This window comes from Sminthopsis crassicaudata, chromosome 6, assembly GCF_048593235.1.
Source record: "Sminthopsis crassicaudata isolate SCR6 chromosome 6, ASM4859323v1, whole genome shotgun sequence".
NCBI lineage: Eukaryota > Metazoa > Chordata > Mammalia > Dasyuromorphia > Dasyuridae > Sminthopsis > Sminthopsis crassicaudata.
In genome coordinates this window covers 122370678-122395513 of record NC_133622.1, presented here as the reverse complement: position 1 = coordinate 122395513, position 24836 = coordinate 122370678, and the positions used below count along the sequence as shown (strand labels likewise).

The 24836-nt window shown below is 33.7% G+C and overlaps 1 protein-coding gene across 6 annotated transcripts in view; it reads left to right on the top strand.

The window, feature by feature from the left end:
• TBCK (TBC1 domain containing kinase) overlaps positions 1–24836 on the top strand; it is a 312198-nt gene that overhangs the window by 58763 nt on the left and 228599 nt on the right. For 4 of the 6 annotated variants that reach the window (XM_074272835.1, XM_074272833.1, XM_074272834.1 and 1 more), the window contains 7 exons: positions 6127–6241; positions 9422–9495; positions 15798–15939; positions 17937–17997; positions 19475–19536; positions 19910–19971; positions 21810–21958. In XM_074272835.1, coding sequence (XP_074128936.1) covers positions 6127–6241; positions 9422–9495; positions 15798–15939; positions 17937–17997; positions 19475–19536; positions 19910–19971; positions 21810–21958 — 665 coding nt within the window. The remainder of the gene's footprint in view (positions 1–6126; positions 6242–9421; positions 9496–15797; positions 15940–17936; positions 17998–19474; positions 19537–19909; positions 19972–21809; positions 21959–24836) is intronic. The other 2 variants (XM_074272837.1, XM_074272838.1) reach the window with 2 other exon arrangements.

The window sequence follows — 24836 nt, the reverse complement described above, 5'->3', positions numbered from 1 at the left end:
TTATATTTTGACTTTCAGCTGATTAGCAAAAACCTCACGTTTCCCATGTTTTTGTTTTTCCAGACTAGTTTAATAAGAAAAAAGAAAAAAAATCTGAAGTTCATTTTAAAAATCTTGTAATATTATCATAGTATTCACCCTTACTAATTGGTGCACTGCTGAGGCCACTTTTGAATGTTACTTTTAGTTCTGAAGAGCAAATAAAATATGTTCATTTTAGAGTATTTGTATGTGAATATATGATGATTTAGTTTGAAGTTGATTCCTTTAATTCCCAAATGAAAATAGAAATTTTAGAACTTTACATGTGCAGATGGGTTTCTTGTTTTATTTTGTTTTTGTTTATAAACAATATAAAATGTAAAGAAAAGTTTTTGTTTTTCAAAGAGATTTGGTTTGTATGGTTTTCAACAAATATGTATTAACATTATGTATTAGGAATGGTTGTACATATCCATCAACATAACCTTGTTTCCTTCTACCTAATAAACTATCTCTGCTATAACTCTGTTATTTTGCCATTAATACACTTGATTTATCCTTTGAGAATGTTTATGAAAACAGATTTAGGTCTATTTTTATACACAATCTCTCTAGTTTAATCTGTTATAGGAGCTGTGCAATATAGAAGAAACTATTTTGTGGATAAACAGGGTTTGTAGTGCTTTTTTAAACTTTGTGTAGTTCATAAATACAATTTCATAGAGTTCTTCTTTTTTAAGTTCAATCAAAAAATAAAAGAACAGTGGCCGCAATGTGAGTAAACTGAAATGGAGAACTTAAAATTAATATCCCACAATTAAGTAGTAGCAGGTTCAAGAAATTCTAGAATATGTTTTATTATTTTCTCACTCTAATAAAAAATATCTTTATAACCAAAATATTACCAAGCCCTAGTCAGCATTCCAGCATGATACAAGCATTTACAGAAAGTTCCATGTGTTTTTTTAAAATTATTATTATAATTTAACCTAAAGTCAGATTTTGTCATTCTGACTTTTCTTTCTTGTTACTGAGCTTTTTGATCATCTCATTGATAGATCATCAGAAAAGGGACAGGATAGGAAAAGTTAATAATATTTAATAGTTATTTTGTGATCATTTCAACAATTTCTCAGATGTGGTAAATGAGAAATGTGGAGGCTTTCCAGCAGATTTTGTTAATGTTCTTTTTCATGGTAGATAATAAGAGTTGCTTATAGAAAATAAAATTAATGAAATTAATGAAAAAACTCAATTGAGTATTTGACTATGAAATATGAATTCATTTATTCTTTTCAAATCACATTTTATTCATTCTGAATGAGCACTGCAGTGCTCTTAGAACAGCTTTTAAGAGAAAATGAGCAGCCAAGTCAGTTTATAGTTTGTGTAAGTGTGAGAGGATGACTTTTAAAATTTTATAGTGGTATAAATATTAAGATTTTCTGAAAACTTGTTTTTAAACATTCACTAAAATGACTCATCAAGATGCCTTGAAATTGGAGAAAAAACATTGGATCTGAAGTCAAAAGTCTTGAGTTTAAATCCTGGTTCTGCCATTCAGCAGCTTTATGTCTTGGGACAATTCATTTCTGGGCTCGAGTTTCTGTTAGTCTACAAGCATTAAATATTTGCTATGTTAGGACTTCAGAGATAAGCCCTGCATTCCTGGCCATGAGTGTCTCATTTATTCTAATGGGGGAAACAACATGCAAATAACTGTACTTGCAAGAGACATATAATGTAAAGCCATGATAGTCTCAGAGGCCAGTCATTATTAGCAGTGGAGAGGACTAGGAAAGACCTCTTGTAGGTAGTATGATTTGAGGCCATTCATTTGTCATTTGTCCTTCATTCTCAAAGAGGACCATGACATTAGGAATGTGATATCATGACTTGCAAGTGAATTTGATGTAAGTGAGGAAGGGAGGGCACAGCAAAGTCACCAGCCTCATTCTCTCCTCCATAGCTGTCTGGCTCCAGTACCAAGATATAGATCAGGACCACTGAAGATAGCACTGAAGATGAGACATAGCTAGTGAAAAGACCCAGAGTTGGGATCTTATCAATAAAAACATCCCCATCTCTTCAGCATAAACTAATATCACACCTATATAAATAGAGATTAGTACTTTGTAAAACATAAATGCATGTTGTTACTGCTAATTTGATGGAAAATATTTAAATATTTATTTCAACATTTACTCAAAATTCAGAATGAATTATGATGGACAAAAAAAGTACCATTTACCTTTCTCCCACCACTCCCACTATTCCCTTACAAGGGAGATACCTGTACTTAGAGAAATCCAGGTCATGTCAGCTCCCTATGCTCACTTTTTTTTAATTACAAAAACTTCCTCATTTCCTTTCAAATCTATAAGATAAGTAAGGCAATATCCCATTACACTGATGGGAAAATGGAGATTAATTAATTGTCTAAGAAAGAGCACATATCTAGTGAGTTAGTATTGTCAGGCTTTGAATGCAAATTTTCTAATTTCTTTCCAGGGAGTTGGGCAGTCCACAAGCATTTATTAAATGCCCTCTTAGTGTCTGTCCCTGCCTTACTGCAACCTTAGTAACCCAAAGGAATATTCAGTTCATAGAAGTCCAGGTAGTGTAACATAGGAATAGGAAATTCTCTCAACCAACATAAATTCAGCTAAAAGGAGAAAAAAGTAAACATTCACATAGTACTCATTTTGTGCCAGATATTGTGCTAATTTTTTTCTTTAATATATAACTTTAGCCCGCATCCCTACCATGCTGTTATTATTCCTATTTTACAGTTGATGAGAAAGTGAGGCTGACAGTGGTGAAGAGACTGTCCAGAGTTACACAACTAGTAATTGCCCAAGTTCAGGCTCAAAATTGGTCTGCTTGACTGTAAGTCTAGCTTCTAAGTTGCTAGTGGAGCAAGTTGGACTTGGTAATGTGCTAAAATCTGTAAGATTTAGAACTGATTTTATTCTGGAGAGGGATAAAAGGAGGGAAGAGTTGTGGATAATTCTAGGTAAGGAAATTCAAATAAATAGGTAAGTTTGGAGCGATAAGAGAAGGTTAAAGAATTTCTTTTGGACATGCTGATTTTGAGATGCTTATGGGACATCCGAGTAGAGATTTCAAGCAGAAGAAGATCAAATTAAATCATATATGCTATGTGTGAGAGACTATTTGGTGCCTAGGATTGGAGGAAGACAGCCTTGTAAGGAGATTTGAACTTTCTCTAGAAATTGTTTCTGCTTTTCATGTCTTCAGATTCTCCTTCACTCTTGGCCCCGAAATTCTCACAAGTTTCCAATTTTGTTTTCTTTTTTTTCTTTATGTGAAATCAGAAAGAAGCTAAGGGCATAGGAATAGAAAATGGCCACAGTAAATGGATTATTTGTAAATCAGTGTTCATATGTATTATTTTCATAAATCTATTAAATGTCTTCATATATAGTAAAAGACAGAATTTTAGTTGAGTGATAGTGTTAGAAATCACATTTCAAAGGGTTGAAAGAAAATGGAGCTTTAAATGAACAGTGGATTAAAGGGAGCATAGCTTCTCATATATACTTCAAAACACACAAATGCTGAAGTGAAGAGAAACAGTTTTGAAAAATAAGAAAAGAAAAATTAAATAAAGTTTTTTTTTTTAAATCAGTGGATTGGAATATTAGTACAATTTTTTAAAAATATATGAAAGCAATCGAATCAGTTAAAGTACCAGAAACAAAGCAGATGGAAAAGGAAACCATATAAGATATCTTGAAATAACATCTTCAAATAACTAAATTCAAAGAAATTGGAGAGGAATTAGAGAAAAAGCATATCAAATGAGAGCTTAAAATAATCAATAGCATGAGAAAAGCTAAAATTAAAATGTGCTCTTTCACCCCTAAGTCAGGAGGAAAAACTAGAGCAAATGGAAAATATGGAGACTGTAACAATAATAATAATTATTGTTCCCATTTATATAATACTTTAAGATTTGGAAAGAGCTTGGCAAATATTAAGTGATATTAAAAAAGAAAACAGAATTTTTGGCAGCAAAGCCCTACTGGGGGGAAAACTGGCATAGATAAACCATTTAATTATTCAAAGAATTGAAAAATATATAGACGCAAATGACTTTCCTGGAGAATAAAGTATTTTACAGTTATTACAAGATGGGTTGACATCTCAAAAAAAGTAAAAATAAAAAAAAATTTTAAAAAGATTTTGAAGAAATTTTTGGAAATGAGCAAAACTTCCCAGAACTAGTCCCCTAAAAAGCTGCAGTGAGCTAAAAGAAAGAATTCACTAGGGTATAATAAGGAAGAAGCCTAAACAACAACACAACAGAAATATTATACTGAAATTCCTACCTTATAAGAAAAATTACTTGAAAACATCAAAAAACGCAGAAAAACTTTATACTGAGGTATATTAATTGAGAACTTTTCAATGAGAAGAGACCTAACTGGAATACAATATATGTAAAATTAAGAAGCATGGCCCATGGACTTAAAACATGCTATTTCAGGATAGAAATTGTTATTTTAGTTTTCCAAATTGATACCTATCACACTTTAATGGCATACATAGTAAACTAATATGATAAATGTTGGTCAAAATGAATTGATTGTCTTTAAATTAAATGATTCCTTGACTTTTTAAGCATGAGCACCAATTTTTAATGTTAAAAAAAAATCCCGCACAACCTTAGTCCTATTGATAGAGAAAATTTAAAGATAAAAAGCATCTGTGAATTTACTACTAATATGTTTAGATTAATTTTTATTTTTTAAATAATATCAATGTATATTTGAAAAATAATATCTATTGTTATGAAACATTCAATCCACTGGAAATATATTTGTTTATTATGGTGTCACATTGCATATTTCACTGGTTCCAAAGATGAAAAAGATAGTAGTACACAGATTGATTCCAAAACCATGTCCTGAACTGCTGCTATGAGAGAAGACTGTTGCCTTATAGCTAGAATTCCTTTCTGAAATCTAAGTAAAAGTGAACTGTTAGTAACTTTAATATTCCCAAAGCATTGGGAACTGTTTTATTTTAAATTTTCATTTAATTCATCTTTTTTTTATAAGTCTGATACCTACCACAGTTCAGTGGCATACATTTAGTAAACATATGATAAGTATTTGTCAAATTGAATTGTGTTCAAATTATCTTTTTCAAATAAGATTCTGTATGAAAACAGCAGTAGTGAGAAAGGAGTAGAAGCAGAGTAAATTCACCTAATGAATAATTGCAGTGAGTAGTTGGGTCTAACTTCTATATGGCAGGTATCAAATATAATCAGAATTTTTGTAAAGAGAAATCCAAGCTAACCAGGTTAACAGTTATGTTACCCTGAGAAATGCTGTAGTTTACAGCTAAAGTGTAATTTAGCTCCTTGAAAATTAAGCCCAGCTCAATGGTGAATGAATCATAAGGACATAGAACAGTCAGGAAACAAGTCTACTATGTTCTAGACAATGTATTAAGCGTTGGAGATACAAATACAAATGACAAGGAAGGCATTCCTGTCCTCCATTTTAATGAGGAAAGACAGCATATAAAAGGGATTTGAAAAGAACAGAGTAGGAGTACCTACACTAGGGCATGAGGGAGAGATCCTGAGAGTCAAAAGCACAGATAGGAGCAAAATGAAGCATAGCTAGCTTGAATACATACCCAAAATAGAAACTCTGGTAGGAATTTACCAATAGGAAAGGAGGCCAGCATGTGTGTGAGTTAGACAAAGTTGAAGGATAAGGGTAGGAAGGAAAGGGGAATGTTAAGACAGTCCCAGAAACTGAGGGATATTCCACGGTAAGAAGACAGTTGAGGCATGGTGATGGCCAAAGTCAGAAGCACAGCCAGAAACAGAATACAACAGTTCTAACTTTGACAGAATCAGTGGTCACATAACCAGCTATCCACAAAATATGTATAATGAAATATTGTTGAAAATTACCTAATTTTGATATGAGGAAAGCCCAACAGGTCTCCCCATAGACTTTTGTGATCTAAAAAAGACTTTTGCCTTAGAACAGCTTTAACAGAAGAACATGGCATTGTCAATAGTCTTTGTTTCATTCTTCAGAGGAAATTCTTTATCATTTCAATTGAAGTGATGTGTTTTTATTTGTTCTTTTGTAGCCCTTTGAAAGTGTTATGCATTGCATTTGAGGTTCTCCAAGGATTGCAGTATATGAACCAGCATGGAATGGTCCATCGAGCCCTATCCCCTCACAACATTCTTTTGGATCAAGAGGTAATACCAGAAAAGAGAGAGAGACAGATAGAGACAAAGACGGAATTAAAAGGCATAACAGAGAACAGTATTACCAACTTTCTATTTCCTAAGAATGAAATAAAATTTTTTCCTTTAATAAATTAAGTTTGTATTTATACTTTTTTCCCACTATCCCCCTTCCTCTTTTTAGAGCACCATCATTACTTGAGTATAATTGTTTTAAAATGCTTATATTCATTTAAAAATTCAAGTAACTTGCTAAGACAAGTAAAAATCATAGTGTCAAAAAGGAAGTGATGATTATTATAAAAACTTAAAAAATATAAGTGCCAAAAGAAAATTTAAAAGTTTGTGAAGATCTAAGTTTTGTTGCTAGCCAAAAAAAGGCCTATTAATAATTGTGATTGACTTCATGCTTACACAATACAAGAAGATGTTGCAAAACTTAATCACTGGTTTAACACAGTCTTGAAGTATTGAATACCAATTGTTTCCAGGTAAAAACACAATGTCAGGTTTCAATTTATAATATTAGGGAAATAAAAATTCTTTTGGAGGCAGACACATGACATCCTCAGAGATGACTGTAGGAGAAAATGGAAAATCATACTTCTTTATTAAGAAAGAGGAAGGAAAGATGATATGATGGTATACTTAGAGAACCCCAAAGAGACTGGTAAAAAGCTATTAGAAATAATTCAGAACTTTAGCAAAATTGCAGAATACAAAATAAATCCACATAAATCCTCAGCATTTTTATACATTACCAACACAATCCAACAGCAAGAGATACAAAGAGGAAATTCCATTCAAAATAACAGTCGATAGTATAAAATATTTGGGAATCTATCTACCAAAGGAAAGTCAGGAATTATATGAGCAAAATTACAAAACATTTGCCACAAAAATAAAGTCAGATTTAAATAATTGGAAAGACATTAAGTGCTCTTGGACAGGCCGAGCAAATATAATCAAGATGACAATACTCCCTAAACTAATCTATTTATTTAGTGCTATATTGATTAGACTCCCAAGAAACTATTTTAATGACCTAGAAAAAATAACAACACAATTCATATGGAAGAATAAAAGGTTGAGAATTTCAAGGGAAGTAATAAAAAAAAAAATCAAATGAAGGTGGTTTAGCTGTACCTGATCTAAAACTATATTATAAAGCAACAGTCACCAAAACCATTTAGTATTGGCTAAGAAATAGAGTAGTTGATCAGTGGAATAGGTTAGGTTCACAAGACAAGATAGTGAATAAAAATAGCAATCTAGTGTTTGACAAACCCAAAGATCCCAACTTTTGGGATAAGAATTCATTGTTTGACAAAAACTGCTGGGAAAATTGGGAATTAGTATGGCAGAAACTAAGCATGGACCCACATTTAATACCACATACTAAGATAAGATCAAAATGGGTCCAAGATTTAGGCATAAAGAATGAGATCATAAATAAATTAAAGGAACATAGGATAGTTTACCTCTCAGACTTGTGGAGGAGGAAGGAATTTGTGACCAAAGGAGAACTAGAGATCATTATTGATCACAAAATAGAAAATTTTGATGACATTAAATTAAAAAGCTTTTTGTACAAACAAAACTAATGCAAACAAGATTAGAAGGGAAGTAACAAATTGGGAAAACATTTTTACAGTTAAAGGTTCTAATAAAGGCTTCATCTCCAAAATATACAGAGAATTGACTCTATAAGAAATCAAGCCGTTCTCCAATTGATAAATGGTCAAAGAATATGAACAGACTATTTTCAGATGATGAAATTAAAACTATTTCCACTCATATGAAAGAGTGTTCAAATCACTACTGATCAGAGAAATGCAAATTAAGACAACTCTGAGATACCACTACGCACCTGTCAGATTGGCTAAGATGACAGGAATAAATAATGATGAATGTTGGAGGGGCTGTGGGAAAACTGGGACACTAATACATTGCTGGTGGAGTTGCGAAAGAATCCAGCCATTCTGGAGAGCAATCTGGAATTATGCCCAAAAAGTTATCAAAATGTGCATACCCTTTGATCCAGCACTGCTACTACTGGGCTTATATCCCAAGGAAATACTAAAAAAGCGAAAGGGACCTTTATGTGACAAAATGTTTGTGGCATCCCTTTTTGTAGTGGCTAGAAACTGGAAAATGAATGGATGCCCTCAATTGGAGAATGGTTGGATAAATTATGGTATATGAATGTTATGGAATATTATTGCTCTGTAAGAAATGACAAGCAGGATAAATACAGAGAGGCTTGGGGAGACTTACATCAAATGATTCTGAGTGAAATGAGCAGAACCAGGAGATCATTATACACTTCAACAACAGTACTGTATGAGGATGTATTCTGATGGAATAGAGAAGAGCTAATCCAATTCCAACTGATCAATGATGGACAGAATCAGCTACACCCAGAGAAGGAACACTGGGAAATGAGTGTAAACTGTTAGCAGTTTTTGTTTTTCTCCCCAGGTTTTTACCTTCTGAATCCAATTCTTCCTTTGCAACAACAACAACAAAATTCAGTTCTGCATATATTATATTGTACCTAGGATATACTATCGCATATTTAATACATATGGGAATGCCTGCCATCTAGGGAAGGGGGGGAGGGAACGAGGGGAGAAATTTGGAACTGAAGGGAGTACAAGGGATAATGTTGTAAAAAAAAATTACCTATGCATATATACTGTCAAGAAAAAATGTTATAATTATAAAATTAATTTAAAAAAAAGAAAGAGGAAGGAAAGAGTGGCAAAGAGAGATCGAGAAACGACAGAGAAATATAGAATGAGTACATGCGTGTATGTGTATGTTGCCTTCCTGAATTCAAGCCTGTCCTCAGACACTCAATAGCTATTTGACTCTGGGCAACTCAATTTTCTCATCTGTAAAATGAGATGAAGAAGAAAATGACAAACTACTCCAGTGTTTTTACCAAGAAAATCCTAGATCAGGTCACAAAGAGTCAGACACAACTCTAAATGACTGAAAACCTTTTATTTGGGTATTTTCTTTTTCATAGCATATCAAAAAACTAAAATTCTGTGGCTTTGTTTTGTTAAATTTTTTAAAAAGTAGATGAAATAGTTTTTCCTAATTGACCTGTTGATGTAGTGGTTTCATTTATCACAATACTGGAATTTGCTTTTTCCAAAAACTTCATTTTCTTTTCCTTTATAGGAACATATTAAACTGGCTAAGTTTGGACTTTACCATATGACAGCTCATGGTGTAGATGTTGATTTTCCAATTGGGTAAGAATAAACATTTTATAACTTTGAGATTTCAACAATACTATTTCATTTCTATATTTATACATAACTTTTAAAAGGTAATGCTGTTTAAGAGTAAAAGGACAAACTCTTTTATCATCTCCCTTAAATGTAAAAGCATTTTACAAACTTTAAGGTGTTGTTGATTAGTCATACCCAGTCATTCTCTGACTTTTCATGACTATATTTGGGGTTTCTTGGATACTAGGATGATTTACCATTCCTTCTCTAATTCATTTTACAGATGAGGAAATTGAGGCAAACAAGGATAAGTGGCTTTTCTATGGTCACACAACCAGTAAGTGTCTAAGGCTAGATTTGAACGCAAGATGATGAGTCTTCCTGAATTCAGGCCTGGCACTCTATCCACGTGCCATCTGACTGCCTCTGATATGTACTTCCTAACTATTATTAAGAATACATAAGTTTTATCTATATTCTTTTTTTAAGAGAAAAATTAATGACTACTTCACAATGCTCTAGAAATCAGTAAATCTTGTCCTTCTTTGAACTGGCAAGAAGGCCTTGCTAGAATTCCAGAGAGGTGTTCCACAAAAAATCCCTGTGTCAGTGAAGAATTTAATTTCATTCAGAGATAAATGTAGGGGCAAGAAAATAGAGACTAGGATCTCATTAATAGATATTATGTATGGGTAAAGTGTGCAAAGCAGAGCGAAGTGAGGTATTTTTCTGCCTTGGGAGGTTTTGTAATTGAGTTTATCTGCATTTGAAAATTTAGCCTCTTGTGTATTTTTATCATTGAGGACTTTGAATTTCCATCATCTCACATGTGGCTTGAATTGTCATGGAAGAGACCAGAATTTTGGGAAAGACCTGAATTCACATGTGGCTTCAGACACTTACTATCTGTGTGGTCCAGGGCAAATCACTTAATCTTGCTTGCTTCAATTCTTCATCTATCAAGTGAGTGGAGAAAGAAATGGCAAAACATTCTGATATCTTTGACAAAACTCCAGGTGGGGCAGTGAAGAGTAGGACACATTTGAAATGACTGAAGAACAGTACTATGATGCTGTGATCATAGTTAGAGTTTACTATCAAAACTAAGAAGCTACTGACGTTCCTTAATAGGAATTTTATGATTATTTCTATGTCTCAGGACTGTCACCTTGGCATTTATGTAGAAGAGAGACTGAAAACAGGGAGACCAGTTAGGAGATTTTTGTAAGAGCAGTGATAAAAGCTTGAACTAGTATTGTAGATGTGTGTATAAAGAGATGTGTGTATAAAAATGGATATGAGAGAAATTATGGAGGAGAAGTCAACTAAACTTGGCAGTTGATTGCATATAGGGAGTGAGTGCCTGAAAGTGAAAAAGTGGGAATGATTCCAAACTTGCACACTTGCTTGACTAGAAATATGATGATGCTCTTTATAGAAAAAGGGATTTTAGGAAGAAAGGTAAATGAAATTTAGGGGAGAGATAAAAATTCTGCCCTAGGGCTTCTCTTTTCTTCCTCTCTTTCTTTTTCCCTCTCTTCCTCTCCAGTTTTCTTTGTCAAAAGAATGTGTGTAACCATTGGCCCTGCAAAAATGCTTTCTTTTTTTGGTAAGGCCATTGGGCTTACATGATTTGCCCAGGGTCCACACATTGAGTGAAGTGTTAAGTGTCTGAGAGGAAATTTGAACTCAGGTCTCCTGATTTCAGGGTCAGTGCCCTATCCACTTTGACATCTAGCTGTCCCAAAGGTGCTTTCTAAAAACATTTCTATGCTGCATTTCAAAATAAGCCTTAATGATTACTTTCCACTTAAGATGATGTGAAAGGTCAAAGTGGACTCCAGCTCTTCCATATGTACTTTAGCACTAGAAATATCAGTAATCAGTAACAAAGAAACAAATCTGTTAACTGTCTCCCCTCCAGTCCCAGACAGCCCCAGAAGATAGCTAAGATTGTAGCAATTCAGAGAGAGGTTGGTTACAATAAATGAAATAAAAGTCAAGGCAAACTTGGAAATGCTGAAGTGGAAGGTTAAAAGGGGGCTTAAACCAATTGGATCTCATAGGCACTGATTTGAAGCTTGTGGGTGCTGTGACCAGTAATATACCAGGAAGCGTAAAGCTAGCCCAATTTCATTGACCCAAATTCACATAGATACTTTCAGCAGAGTTAACCAAAAATCCATTTTCCACTTCCTGAAGGAAAATTCAAATTGAAAACACCCAGGCATATCATAGGCAAAAAAAAAAAAAAAAAAATGCCTATTTCAGCCAAAGAAAAAAATACTACAGATATCTATAAATAGTTTGAACACCAAGGAACCATAGTTGGGGTAACATAAAAGCATAGTGCGACTACAAAAAATAAAAATTGATCATGAAGAATAAATTAAGCTTCAAAACAAAGTATAAGTCTACAAAGGTAATATGAACCAGTAATAGAAAAGATGATTCATAACTCTTCTGATGAAAAGACCAGTTTTGAAATTCAAATACAGATGAGAATTCTAGAAAATTAAATAAATTTGACCTATTGTGAGTGATTAAATGAAGGGGAAAGTGCTTATGAGCTAACAAGGAGAGGAGAAACAAGTGCCCCTTTAGAATAAAAAAAAATAAGACATACAAACAAACACAAAGTATGATTGACTTGGTCTTTTTTGTTAGTTTTAAAGAAGGGGAAGAAATTAGGAAAAGTGAGGTAGAATTATTTTTCAAAATTGGAGTACATAAGAAGAATAGATCAAGAGAATGAATTCACATATGAAGTTCACTTTTGGCTAAACTGGACAAATAATATTTTTTACAGAAAAATATTGAATCTATAAGATAGTTAAGTAGGCACAAGGGAGAGGAAGAAAGGGTTTTAAGAAGAAAGGTGGAGTTGGGGTGGAAATTGTCAAAAAACATAACAAACTCCAACTTTGGAGGATCATAAAGAAAAAATTAAAATGAGAAAAAGAAGGTACATAGTGCTTCGGTTCTGGGTGAGGTATGTAAAAATTGGAAACCAAATGAATTTTCTTCAGTAGGGGAATGATTGAACAAATTATAGAACATAGAATTAATGAAATATAATCATAGTATAAGAAATCAAAGACAAATTTAGATAAACTTGGGAGGAATTTTTTGAACTGAATGGAAGAGTAAAGTGAATAGAACAAAATATATAATAACTGCATTATTATAACAAAAAACAACTTTAAGAACTCTGAATGGTATAATCCTGACTCCAGAATTGATAATAAACCGAGTTTCCTACATCTTATCAGAGAGGTTATGGGCTGATGATACAAAATGATTGAGACATTTTTTAGTCTACATTTTTATACTCATTTGTTAATAGGGGAACTTATTTTTTTGAAACTCTAAGGGGTGAGAGAGGGCTGATAGTGAAGCCCTTCCCCCCCAAAAAAAAAGCACAAAAAAAATGGAATAAATTTAAAATGGCATAAACAGGGAAGTCAGTGTTGGTACTGTTTAATATATACTTTAACAAGTTGCATGTAATTGCAATAAAGTTTATATGCAATCCTCTTTTCTCTTTGTATTTGGAAGTGTTTATAATTGTCAATGTTTATCAAATCCCTATTTAAAAAGTAAATGTAAGCCTTTATGAAAGGACTGGTTTTTAAAAACCTTTCTCCCACAAAGGGCTTTAGGTTTTCATGGGATCTGACAGTGAGAAGAGGAAGTAACTTATTTAAAGGATACCAGATAGCTTGAAGAATTGAACCTGAATTTAAATTTGCAAGTGGTAGAAGTAATTTTATGTTACCATGAGGTCTAACTTACTTTGAAGTTTTAGACCTTTAGTGTTGCCTAAAAGTATCAAAGAGCCAAACATGAAATATTATCCAAGAAAAATAAAGTGATCAAAAAGTTAAGGCATGAAAAAAAATACACCAGAAGAAACTTGCATTTGGTTCAAAAAGCAAATTTTAAGGAACCAAAAATAAATTTAAAAACTGTTAACATCTGTTTTAAGGCTCTGAGCTTTTATCTCAACTGGTCAAGTAGCTAAATATATCGTTAAAACACCAGTGAGAGATGATGAAAGCTTGTGTTCTATTTTCCAGGTCATCTGTTTTCTACTTATTGTTATTGTGAGTATCTTAAGAGCAGGGACTTTTTTACCTTTTGTCTGCTCAACACTCAGCATAGTGCCTGGCAAATGGTAGGTATTTAATAAATGTTTGTTGACTATAATTTAAATGAAAAAAAAAACAACAGATGAACAGCTGACAGAAAAAATATATCACTAAGAACTTAGCCAATCCATATTATTTTAATTCATCCTCACCTCTTGTTAAAAGGAGTTAGTATTCCTAAAACTAGCTTATAGTGTTAACATCATTAGTGAAAAGTTTTTGAACTGGCAACACTACTCTACTGTTCACAAAATAACAGTTTTAGAGTAGGAAGGAGCCTCAGAATTTTTCTGGTTCAACCTTTCTTTTTTTATCGATGACGAAACAGGCACAGAAAGGTTTCGTGACTTGCCTAGGGTTGCCCAAATAGTAGCTATCAGAGGTAGAATTTAAAACTAGACCTCTAATCTGGAGGTCATGCTCTTTCCACTACACCACAGTGTCTCCCTTACCTTTACCTATCCAGATCATTGTTTGGGGACCTTATCAATCATCATCTTTTGTCTTAAGTCATGACAATCTGTGGCACCAGTTAGATAACCCTTAGAAATATCATATGTTCCTGTGAAAAATGAATGGTCCATTTAGGGTTGATCATTGGGTTTGCCAAACTCTTTCACCAAAACTGGAATAGTATGTCTAATAAATTAGAGTAATGGATGGTTAATTCACATTTCTGGAAAATAGGAATACATTGGCAAAGAATAAATTGGTATCAACATTCTAAATTTTTCAAAAGTGATTTTTTACTTATTTGATTTTGCTTCATTTTTCTGTATAAATAAATAGCACAGCATTACATAGAGGAAGGAGAGAGAGGAAGAATTAATGAGTGTTTCCTAAAAACTGCAGTGTCTCATATCATTTATTAATAATAATATTTATAATAGGTGCTAAGCAAGGGCAGGTAAGTGGTGCAGTAGATGGAGGACCAGGTTTGGAGTCTTAAACACATACTAGCCATATAACCCTGGGCAAGTTACCTACCTCTGTTTGTCTCAGTTTCCTTATCTGTGAAATGAACTGAAAAAGGAAATGGAAAATTATCACTCCAGTATCTTTGTCAAGAAAACCTCAAATGGATTTAACAAAGAATCATACCACTGAAACAAATAGGTGTTAGTGTTAACCTAATCTAGCACTAAATGAAAAAAAGAGTATAAAAAAACTAAAATATATCAAGAGTAAAATTCTGTTTACACAGAAATTAACTAATGTTTGTGACTGTGTTTGGGTTTATTTAAAGCTATACTAATTCCACTTCTCTCTAGATATTTAAGTGTAAGGGTTAAAAAGCCTCTAGAAGCAAGAAATGCAGTTCAAGGCATGTGGGAGGACCTGAGGGATGAGAGATTCTGAGGCGCAGGCGAGTCCTACGTGGAGGTGGGGCACAGCCCCATGAGGCAGTGTCTGATTCCAGGTACCACGCCTCCCTCCTTAGTGCTCTCAAAGCCTAGCACGCCTCCCTCCTTCTTCTTGGGCCAATTCCATTATGCCAGGTTCCTAGAGGACTTCCCTCTTCCCCCATATCATCAGTGGGGTATAAATATGTGCTATCTCAGAATAAAGTTCTCTTTTGCTTCATCCCTACCTAATGGTGGTCTGTCTCTATGGGATCCGGGTTGGTGCCCGAAGACGGGTAAGTGTGGTTTAGCTGTGCCGTCGACAGACCGGCATTACAAGTAGCTCTAAGGGGAGCTACCAGGTTAGAGTAGTCCATAGGGGTGTAACATTTAAGCACAGAATTCCCAAATTCCCTTGTAACTAAGTTACACAAAATAGTAGAATTTCACACTTCCAAGAGAAGATAAAATGATAAGATATTTTTAGCAATACTTTAAAGAAGAAACAATAGGACAGTAGCAGCCTTTAAAGGAAATGGGAAAGACAAATAGAAAAGAAGGAAGGAAGAAAGAAAGAAAAACAAATTGCCTTAATGCAAGAGGAAAAGGCAAAGAATATTAAAATCTTTTTAGACCTGTAATTACTTTTGGAACTTCAGAGATGTACATCTTTCCCAATTCCTGTACTTGGTTCACAATTCCACTTAGCAATAGCTGTTACCAAGGCCATCTTTTTTCTAAACTTTTTGTAGTAAGTGAATATTGTTTTATCTTCCAGAATTCCTAATCTGTCTTAGTAATTGTTAATCATTTTAATATCCTCTTGTAGGTACCCATCTTACCTGGCACCTGAGGTCATTGCACAAGGAATCATCAAAACCAGTGACCACACGACAAGCGAAAAGCCATTGCCTTCTGGCCCCAAATCTGATGTATGGTCCCTTGGAATTATTTTATTTGAACTTTGTATGGTATGTAACCAGTGGCTAGGTTTAAGGGGACTAGTAGACCAACAAAAACAGTTTTTATAGATTTCAATATAATATTTTTGTAAAGCAAGTAGTACAAATCTATTTTCATTTCCTCCATATACAAATGAGGGAAAAAAATCTTATTTTTAAATTGACTTGACTTAAAAAGAAATTACATAATTTTTATATATACTGAGTTCTTTGCATACAGGATATCCTAAAAATCTCTGCAGTTTTAAACTATGTAAATGTTAATATTAATTTAATTAATAAGTAACTAATATCAAATTAGCCAGCAAATATTAATAGGAAATTTAAACTATTATTAATATTTATTAATATTATTAATTCTTAATTAAAATTATTAAAAGCTTTAATATAATTTAAGCATTAGTACTTAAAACTGCATTGAAATTTTTAAGAATATCCTATCTTTGCATCTCTATTAGGAATTCTTCAAAATACTTTGAAAATATTATATAATCATTTCTTCTAGTTTCTGTGTTCTGGGTGTAAACTGTTATTTCTTTCATGTTACATAGATAAGAACCACAATTGAGGAATATCAGTTGTTAATGAACCTTGATTTTTTCCCAGATTAGTTGTCTTTTGAATCTTTTCTGCAATACTGTCATTGAAGTCATTCTACTTTATAATTCCAATTCATATTAATAAACTTCTATTTACTTAAACTTAAGGGAGCCAATTTTCCCTAATGGTAGTATTAAGAAGAAGAATTCATTTTTGCAAGCTCTTTATGAACCAAGTTTCATTTGATTGTTACTATAATCTTGGGTGTTAAAAATTGCTAGAAAGTCCCTGAGGCATGATTCAGATCCATCTTCCTGACTCTCAAGTTCAAGTTCAGTCTCCTATTCACTATGCCATACATAGTAGCATAGTACCTCCTTTTTACTTTTATCATTTTAATTAGTAAATGCTTTTTCGATTGTATTAGATTGAATTGAATTGAATTGGGTCCTCTTTCCACCAATTCCTTTGATGGTGAGCCTTACCTATTAATGATCTTTCAATGACAAACAGCTCAAACAGCTCATTATGACTGGTAACACACACACACACACACACACACACACACACACACACACACACACACACATTAAAAAAAAAACAACAAAAAAAAAAAACCTTTCCAGCTTGGTAGGAGCTACTAAAGCTTCCATATCTTGGTATGGTCTTTGGAAATGCAAAGTAACTTCCATGGCACAATGAAGAAGAAAAAGGCTATAGAATCATAGAATCTTAAAATTAGAAGAATCACACAGTCATCTTTAGGCTAGAGATGTCAAACTTAGGACCATGGATAGCAGATTAAAATGTCAATGGGAAATGTTTAAGAATATCCAAAATATATAATCTATAACATGGACATTAATTTGTGGTTTGCTAAGTCAATATATCGCCCACAGGTATCCTTGAATAGGTTAGTGACCTCTGTTTCTATTTGTTTGTACCACTGATATATGGAACATCCAGATGAAAAAATACCTTCTATCAGTGCAGATGAGTGAATTCTCTTAGGGTCTTATATTACTGTCTATAGCACCAAGAGGTTAGGGACTCTGCTCAGAGTCACACACAGACATTATGTCTTGGAGGAGAAATTTAAACCCAGTTCTTGGCTTTAAGACCATCTCTCTATTCACAATGCCAAATTATTCTCCATTTATTTTTTAGCAACATGTCTTTTTTTTCTTTTAGAAATAATATGTGAATAACATGTGTTTTGTCATCATCATAACATAAAGAGATTTTTGAAATATTTAAATTGTAATTTTACTTTAGGTTTAACTAAATTTAATAAGGGGAACTGGATAGTAATAGAAAGCCTAACTAGAAAAAAACTAGAGTTATTGCCTCTGTTCAATCATTTTCAGTTAAAAAAAAAAAAAAAAGAAAAATCTCTCATTGTGGGGAAGGGGAACTGCAACCATTTGCTTTCATTTTCTCATCTAATAATTCATTATTTTATTTAGGGAAGAAAGTTATTTCAGGGCCTGGATATTTCTGAAAGGCTAAAGTTTTTGCTTACATTAGGTAAGTGTCATAAATTTGATATTCTATCTCTTATTCCTGAAATTATTGCTCTTGCCTTGTGGGACTGTGTTAAGAACACTGGATTAAAAGTTCCAAGTCCTAGGTTCAAAGTTAACGCTAATATTTACTATGTGTCTTATGGCAAATCACTTAACCTCTATAGTTTCAGTTCCCTTAAATGTAAAGTTTTACCACATATATTATATATTGCAGGGCCATGTGTTTGCATTAAAATTGATTGATAAATGAAAAGAGAGCACACAACCAAAAATTAATCAGTAAACAGGCAATGATAAAACACATACCTAATTACATAACAGATCTGTATCCCAAGTCCAGAAATGGGTTTAGATTGCAAGTCACATAAATAAAATTGTATAAACTTGTTCTGTATTTAAATCCAAAGGTTTGTCAATAGCAAGAATTATTTTTCCATTGTCTAAAATTGTCTACAGCACCTGGTACTATGTCTCAGAAACATCTTAATAATTCCCAGGGAATATGGCTCTCTGAGAAAGTGAACAAGGAAGGATGCAAAAGTGATTTATATGTGAAGTAAAAACAGAAAGGAAAAAAAAATAGATGTGTGTGTGTGTGTGTGTGTGTATGTGTGTGTGTGCATATATATGTGTGTGTGTGTGTGTGTGTGTGTGTGTGTGTGTTGTGTATAAATGTTCTACAGGAAAAAATTTCATGCTTTCATATATTCTGATTTGTGTTTTGGGAGAGAGAAAAGACAACTCTTATGATCTATGATTTCATTAATATAGGGAATGAAAGATGAGGAAGGTCTCTAGTCAGGGTTTGTTCTCCAGTTGCTCTGTAAGTTTTAGAAAATTGCCTAGGTCCTCAAGAAATTCAGTAATTTGTCCAGAGTCAAACAGCCAACATTTATCAAAGGCAAGGGTTGAACCTGAGTCTTCCTGAATTAGAATAGGACAGGCAGAGCAAGGGAATGAGCCTTTATCTGTGTGCCAGCAACTACTACATGCCAAGCACTGTGCTAAGTGTTTCACAAATATATCTCATTTTATCCTCCCAACAATTCTGTGAGATAGGTACTGTTATTATCCCTATTTTATAGTTGAAGAAACTGAGACAAATAGAGGAAAGTGACTTGTCCAAGATCACATAGATGTCTGAGGTCAGATTTGAGCTCTCTACCTGTTCCACCTAGCTGCCCCATATCAAAAAGCAGAAGTTCTAGTTCACGCTCATATTGTCTCAGTGTTATAACTTTTAATTATACTATATTAGCCTTTATAAAAAATATTAAGTCTTCATTTTTTTAAATAAAAGAATCAGAAGGGAAAAGTTAAAATCCTAAGAATTTTAATACCTATACTGTGTAGTAAATTAAAAATTCACAAATTTTAAGCTACAAAAGAGTCTGGTTGTTTGTAAATTTTTTTCAATGCATGTCTTTTATATTCCTTAATAAAGTTTTGTTTTCATTCTCATGCCTTTTCTGTTCTAGGTTGTATGGATGATACTTTAACAGTCTTGGCTGAGGAACATGGTTGTCTGGACATTATAAAGGTTAATAATAAGAATACGAATAAGAGATTCATTTAACATAGCTTTTTAAAAATCATATATTAGTTTCAAATATTTCTCTCATTTTACTTGTATAATTCAAACAAAATTTCTTAGGAACAAGTTAATTTCCAGTAGCATAATATTTTAAAACTATTCTTATTTTAGTTCTATGTTTTTTTCCCCAAAAAAACCCTATAAGTTATTTTAGCATATTCACACACACAATATGAAATAAATAAAATACACAGAAAATGAGTAGATAATATGATTTTTTTTTCTAAATTAAAGACTTCTGTTATGTGAAAAGAAGTACCAAAAGCTTAAGAGTAATAGAAAACTTTAAATAATCTTTTACTCTTTTTTTATTTTCCAGGAACTCCCTGAAAATATAATAACTCTGTTGAAGAAATGCCTCACTTTCCACCCTTCCAAGAGGTTAATAACTCTTTAAATTTCTCTTAATGCAGGTGACAATAATACTTCTGATCTGGGACTTGAATAAACTGATACTGAGATTAAAAAAAAAAAAAAACTTAATTTAGCAGATTTTATTTCTAATGTGGAATAGAACTGTTTGCTCATATATTTGTGACATTACAAAAATGACATCTTTGAGAGTACAGTATTTCCTTTTGAAAGTTGCAAAACACTGCTCTTGTGAAGCAGCAGCATATCTGCCACCTCTTTCTGCTTTACTTTTTGTATTGATTGATTACAAAGAAAACAAATATTGAAATGGAATCAGGTAATTAAAAGTAACTAAATTATTCCTTCACATCTGAATGGAGTATAACCTAAGCCATCCCAGAAGGGGAAAGAGATCAGTATCACGTTAACTGGGTGGCCTAAGTAGAATGTTTGGGCCTCGAGTCAGGAAGATCTGAATTCAAATCTTCATTGTTATTGCTAGTTTCAGGAAAAAGCAGCAGAAACTTTTGAGCATCACAACAGGAAATTTAGAAATCTGAAAGATAGCTAATTAACATTTATTACAATCTAAAAAGAATTATTAAGATCTTGGTAATCCAGGTTCTGTCACTAGTGAGGGAAGTCATTTAACATGTCTGGGTTTGCTTTCAACCCTATGGAAAAATGACCCTTGACTTGATTGTTAAAGGTATTTGTGGGTTCTGTGGGGTGTTGAAGAAGACTAGCACCTCTGGTGTGAGCCCTTTTCAGGGCGGCTCATCCATCTTTGGTGTCTGCCTTCATCTAACTCTCTCTTGTGGCTCCAAGAAACTAAAGCATGCACAGTGACTACATCCCAATGAACCATATCAAAAAATAGGCTCAGCTAGGTTGATGGTAACCATGGGCCTGAAACTCAACAATGATTAGGAGAATGTCTACCTTAAGCATGTGAAGACTTCTAGAGAATGGGCAGATGAGAACAATTTGTTCCAAAGGTATGGAGGCAGCTGAAGTAAGCACTAGGGAGCCCTTAGAGCTTGATCAGACATTGAAGATGCCAGTTTTATCCACTGCATCTCAGGACATCATCAGTCATCCTGACTATTGTCTTAACACTGGACCTCCATGAAGGAGGAAGAAAATGACTTAGTGCAACTCTGCCTCACTTAAATCCAATTTACGTGTCTATTTTATGCTCTTTGAGATTTAACATGATATTGAGGAAAGAACTCTGATTTATAAGAATCTATTCTTGGCTTTGTTATTTAATCATTTTTACCTTGGACAAATTACTTGATCTGTAAAATGGAAATAATTTTTTATCTACTTCACCACATAGTTATGAAGATCAAATAAAATAATACATGTTAAATTCTTTAATTATTGTAAAGCATTGTATAAATTTAAATTATCATTTACTCTAATGTTTCATATTTTCTGCAATACTAAGAGGTCGAGTGACTTGGCTTGTCTATATGTGTCAAAGACAGGATTTGAACTCAGGTCTCCCAGATTCTGAAGCTAGCTCTCTATCAACTATGCTGTCACTTCAAGGCAGTTCTCTAAATTATAACTTACACTACATGCATTAATTTTCATTAGGGAGCACTATCACTTAAAGTTCCTTCTTGATGATACTCCTCCACAAACCTTTGAACACTTCAAATTAGCCTCCTCTTCAGATCTTAACATGCTGTCAGTTGCTGTAGTCAGAACAATCCATTGCCTGCTATCCCACCTTCCAGTGATGAAGATCATTGAGTTATTCTGTAATTTTAATTATTCTGCTGAAATGTATGCTCTCCTAAGAGAGGAATTTTTTAATTTTATTTTTATTTTATATATTAAATATATCTCTCAAGGCCAACTCCAGATGAATTACTCCAGGACAAGGTATTCAGTGAAGTGTCACCTTTATATACACCCTTCCATAAACCTGCCAGTCTGTTCTCATCTTCTTTAAGATGTGCTGATTTAACTCTGCCTGAAGACATTAATCAACTATGTAAAGGTAAGGCATGGGCAAAAAAAACAACAACAAAAAACTGGGGCCCCTTTTAAAGAAGGCACGTTCATTTCTGTTTTTAATTGGTGAACCGTATAAAAGCAACTGTGTATTAATGAGATTTTTTTAATAGTTATTTGGAAATAATTATTTCTGGAGGTGCTTATAATATGATTCAGATTGAGATCTGCTAATTACCAAGGAACTAGAGCTAAAATTCCTACAGTTTTTGCTTAAAAAAAATCCCAGTGCTCCCATTAAGAGCCTGGCATCTGGATTTCTAGTACAGTACTTATTATACTAAATTTCCTAATCAATCAACAAATATTTATTAAGGGCCTATTTTCCAGGCATAGTGCTAGGCCATACAGATAAATACAAAACTGAAACATTTTTGGCAGTTAAAGACATTAAATTCTACTAGGGAAAAAAAAAATACAATATAATTCATGACAGAGATGCTAGAAGCAGGGGATCCAGAAAGGTTATATTTAAAAGACTGCATTGAAGGAAGCCAGGGATTCTAAGAGGAGATGAAAAGGGAATGCTTTCTAAACATGGGAAGCAGCCTCTACAAAACCATGGAAGTAGGAGATTGAATTAACTTATGTGAAGAACCACAAGAAAGCCAGTTTAACTGTTGAGGTCAGGTTGTCATTCTAGAGAGCAATCTGGATTTATGTTCAAGGGCTATAAAACTCTGCATACCCTTTGACCCAGTGTCATTACTGGATCTGTATTCCAAGAAAATCATAAAGAAAGGAAAAGAACCCACGTTCTTTTGCAAAATGTTTATAACAGCTCTTTTTGTGGTAGCAAAGAATTGAAAAAATGAGGGGATACCCATCAATTGGGGAATGGCTTAACAAGTTGTGGTATATAAAGGTAATGAAATATTATTGTTCTATAAACACTGATGAACAGGGGCAGCTAGTATGCGAAGTGGATCAGCCCTGAAGTTAGGAGGACCTGAGTTCAAATCAGACCTCAGACACTTAACACTTCCTGGCTGTGTGACCCTGGGCAATTCACTTAACCCCAATTGCCTCAGCAAAAAAAAAAACCACCAATGAACAATCAGGTTTTAGGCCTGGAAAGATTACATGAATCAATGCTGAGTGAAACAAGCAGAACTAGGAATAAATATATTTTACATAGTAATAGCTAGAATATGCCATGATCAACAAGAAAGACTTGATTCTTTTCAGTGGTTAAGTGATCTAAAGCAATATCAGTAGATTTTGGACAGAAAATGCCATCTGCATCCAGAAAAAGACCTAAGGAGACTGAATGTAAATCAATACATGCTATGTTTCACTTCTTTTTTCTGTTTTTTTTTTTATCTCTTGGTTTTTCCTTTTGCTCTGATTTTTCTCTCCCAACATGATTCATAAAGCAATGCATGTTAAAAATAAAATTTAAAAATAATGATTATAATAAAATTAAATTTTGTGACCTGATTGTGAAGAGCTTTAAATGCCAAGAGAAAGTGATTGTATTTGATCCTAGAGGTATAAGAAAGCCATTGACATATATTGAGAAGAGGAGAGACATTAGAAACTTTTTAGAATAGGTTGTTAAGGGGGAAAGCTAGAGACCAGGAGCCCAATGAAGAGGTCATTTCAATAGTCCAGGCAAAAGATCCTTAGTATTTGAAATTGGGTTATGACTATGTGAGTAGAGAGAAGAGATGTTGTGAAGGCAAAAATGACAAGATTTCTCAATTGTGAGTAGCGTTGTCTAGTAAGGGAGAATAGGGAATTTAGAGTAAATTAAATATCATGCTTAGATTATGAAACTATGGAACTATGGAAAATATGAAATTGGAAAGATGGTGGTATCTTAGAAATAGGAAAGTTTGGAAAAGGAAAGATTTTGAAGAGAGAGAAATGAGTTTTGTTTTAGACATTTTGGATTTGAGATGTCTTTGGGACTTCGAATTTGAAATATTCAGTAGCTGAAGTACAGAAATTAGGATTTGCTATGTAGATTTGGGCATCGTTTGCAAAAGGATAATGATTAAATCCATGGAACTAATGACATCACTAAGCAAGAAAATAGAAAGAGAAAAAAAAAATAGGTCCCATAACAGAGCCTTGGGGCACATGCATGGACATGGAATGGATCCAGCAAAAATAATTTGATTAGATGGGGGTGTTAGGATTACTAAGTGAGAACTGAGGTTGTCTGGATAGTGACAAGGTGAGAATTCAGGTTTTCTGGACAATTACAAGGTGAGAACTCAGGTTGACTTGATAGAGGGGGCAAGCTCATTGGCTGGGGTGGTTCTTCCCAGAAGCCCTTGCATTATCCCACGCCCATTCTCTGGGAGAATAAAAGAGAGGACTCTCAGAGAAAGAAGAAGACTCTCTGCATTACATCAGGCCTGACGGGGCTCTCTGCAGGAAGGGAAGTCACTTCTAAGGACAAGAGTTAACAGCAACTGCCTGGAGACAACGGTTCACTACAGGAAGAAGAATCTGTCTTAAAGATTTGAGTAGACAAAGCAGATCTCTTCCCAGAGAGCGATCCGGCAGCTTCTAGAGACGACAGCTCGCTACAATTGGCGCCCAACGTGGGGCAAGGACTTTTGCTTATCCTGACAAGAGGAGCTAGACCAGACCTTCGCAATTTGGCGCCCGAACAGGGACAGACACAGTCCTGATTCCAGTAGAAAAGCCTCCCATCCAGATCTCAGTCTCTCTGACCCAGAACCGTGAGTAAAGAGGAAACTTTGTTAAAGATTAAGTGAGTGTGCTAATAGATAAATAAGGAACTTAACTTGTTAAGGGCTAAACCAGGAATCTCTTATAGTGAAATGGGGCAAACACCTTCTGTTCAAGGAAAATGTTTAGAGAGCATCATCAAGATTATGAAAAGCCAA